General features: G+C 38.1%; 1 protein-coding gene across 1 annotated transcript; it reads left to right on the top strand.

The window, feature by feature from the left end:
* The first annotated feature begins 214 nt into the window (after positions 1-214).
* On the top strand, positions 215-1,525 carry LOC144448054 (muscarinic acetylcholine receptor M4-like). Its single transcript, XM_078138204.1, has one exon. It carries the CDS (start codon positions 215-217, stop codon positions 1,523-1,525), a length of 1,311 nt encoding a protein of 436 aa, XP_077994330.1.
* Positions 1,526-3,090: the final 1,565 nt, after the last annotated feature.

Raw genomic sequence — 3,090 nt, 5'->3', positions numbered from 1 at the left:
TTGATGAAAGTTTGATTGATGTACACTAGAGTAGAGTTAGTCTGACATTTCACTGGGCTTGCTGATAAGCCACGTTTACATCTACGCACGCTAAGCTATCTGTCAGAGTACTGATTACGTTGTGTTATACATACGTCGCCATGTACCAGGACGGAGTCTAGTCTTACCACGATAGTAGTATAACTCTCAGACAAGGTTACATCAGTTTGAAAACATGAATTCAACGAACACAGCTGACTTCGGAATACAAGACGAGCCAACAACAAAGTTGTATTCGGCAGACATAGGGATATTCCTTGGAACAACTCTCTTCGCCATTGTATTCGTTACCGTCGCTGGAAACCTTCTTGTAATCATCGCGTTTTTAAGTGATGATAAACTTCGACAAACTGTTCGGAATTTTTATCTCTTCAACTTGGCCCTTGCTGACCTTATGGTTGGGCTAATGTCCATGCCGTTCGATGCATTTTGGGCGCTACACGGATACGGAGATTGGCCACTCGGGGAAGGTGTTTGCAAATTGTGGATAACATCGGATTTCATCGCTTGTAGTGTCTCCGTCGTTTCTATCATCTTTGTTAGTCTCGATCGCTACTGGTTGGTGAAAAAGAAAGCCCGATATGCGTTGCTTCAGAAAAGAAACAAAGCCCTGACAATGTGTGTTGTGTGCTGGGTCCTGCTGATTCTTTATTACGGTATAACTATTCTCGGATGGACCGCTGTTACAGGAGAAAGAAATCTTGATTACAAGTCTGAATGCGAAGCTGAGAACGTTGACAACTTAGCCTTTAATATGGTCACTTTTATTTTAGAGTTTGTTATTCCTGTTTCTGTTATCGCTTACTTAAACATGAATGTTTATTTGTACTTACGGAAGCAGGCAAAAGAAAGAACACGAAGCCCGCTTATTGCATCGCATGAAGTGACTTTGAACGCACATCGCCTGAGAAAAAACACCTGGACTGGTCGTCCTGGAGGGGTACGATTCAGTAGTAAAGTAAGACTACCAAAGCATAGTGAACAAAGCGAAGAATTGAGTGTCTGCGAAAGCATCCAAGACCGTGGAATGCAAGATATTGCTCGTGTTATGCCTGTCAACCATGAACAAGTTACCGTTAATCCAAACTCACAAACAGAATATTCGAATCGTGTAAACGCAGTTCTTGAGCAGCATAGTCAGAATTCCGGGCCACCACTTCCGTCATCCAGCGACCAAACGGACAGACCTGCTGACCCGATTCCACAATATAAAAAGGAAAACAAAGCTCTAAAAACGTTAAGTATACTGGTTATAGTGTTTGTGTGTTGTTGGCTGCCGTATAATCTCTACTTAATCATGATAACTGTTTGCAGTCAGTGTTTTAACGATCATATCTGGAATCTGGTTAATTGGCTACTGTGGTGTAATTCGACGGTCAATCCTCTTCTGTACGCGGTTACCTCGCCAAGGTTTCGTTATAGATTTAAGCAACTGTTGTGCTGTGGAAGGAAGAGTATATGTAAAAATCGTATTATGCCTCAGTAAGGTGAATCATTCCTTCATGCAACCGTGTGTGTCCAAGAAGATCCTAATGGAATCAGCAACAACTACACTGGGAACAGTTGAATGCATCGGACGTACCTTAAGTTTGCGCTTGTCAATAAGTCGTCAGAACTATCCAAGCTGAACCTATTTGTTGATAATTACGTAAAATGCTTCAAATGTCCCAGCCCTATCTACTTCTTAAATCCGGTATCATTCCCGCTCTGAAAATATGTGAACCGGGGTCTCCAAAGCACTCACTCCCTCTTCTGTCCACCTCCTCTTGGCGAACATGTGTTAATGTTTCCGAAGTAACTATTTCTAGATCTAATGGATTCATGTTCTAATGTCAAAATTGTAAGTACATAATTCTGAAAAGATTATAAGCTCGTAATATAGAATAATGGTTGAAGCTTTCAACTAAGTTGTAAAAAAAAATAGTTGAATGTGTATTTCCGATAGCATAGCTTAATAAGAGATATAGGGTAGGTCGGAATTTTATTAATTATTTTATTTTATTTTATCTTTTTAAGTGTTTTTTTTTTTTTAATTTTGAACAATATTTCTTCGACCTAAATGTCGGTCAGAATATCCTATTCTGTGATAGTTTGATGAAAAGTATACAGACATCACTTGGGAAAGAAAACAGATGTGTATGGAGGTCAAAAAGACGAAGAATTTCTTATCTTTTTGTTTTAAATGGATAATAAATGTTTAGGATTGGCTGTTTAAACTAGGGTCGGTCGGGTTATTGGAAGCACACTTTTTTTTGGCTTAATTCATCGCTTTTGAATTAATCGTTGTTTTGTGTGTCAAGTACATTGTCCAAAACAACGAAGTAAGAAAGAAAAACTTTCAAACACTCAACTTGTGTCATGTTAAGTCACAGTAGTACTAGTTATCGTAAATAAATTCTCTCTAATTTTCGTATGTGGAATATACAATAAACTCTTACTAGTAATTAGAATAGGGTGATCAATCCTTGTAATTAGTTGAATTTCATGTTTACAAATCGTTGGTGGCGCTGTGTACACTGACTTGATACCCATGTGTAAATTATTACAAATAAACGTTCTGGCCTATTGCATTGTTTATCATTGTCGTAAAACAACGTACCTGTTTACGGTACTACTTTACCCACTGGCCTCTTTACGGTACTACGGTACCGAGACTATACCGCGTACCGACCGCGAGAGGTACGCACGCACGTCAGCGGAAGAATGTGCGTTGGACTGCGACAATACAGTTTGTCAACAACTATAAATATGCGAAATACTGATCAGATTAGTCATTCCATAATCATACATACTTCAGCAATTATAAAAAACTATAAAAGTAAGAACATATGTACAATACGTGCCAATAGCTAAGATACTATTGTTTTAATGGTAAGAAAAACAATCACCGCAAAGAACTTGTACTTTTTATGATTATGCATTTGAAAAGTGGAAAGTATAATTGTGTCTTTTTCTTCGGTATATGTAATTGTTGTGCTGGAATTTCAAAACTTTATAACTAGAATTATAAATTGTCAAACTATTTTTTGTTTGACATCAAGTGCAATTTCT

The sequence above is a fragment of the Glandiceps talaboti genome, chromosome 17 (assembly GCF_964340395.1).
Source record: "Glandiceps talaboti chromosome 17, keGlaTala1.1, whole genome shotgun sequence".
Lineage (NCBI taxonomy): Eukaryota > Metazoa > Hemichordata > Enteropneusta > Spengelidae > Glandiceps > Glandiceps talaboti.
This window is presented reverse-complemented; position numbering and strand designations above follow the sequence as displayed.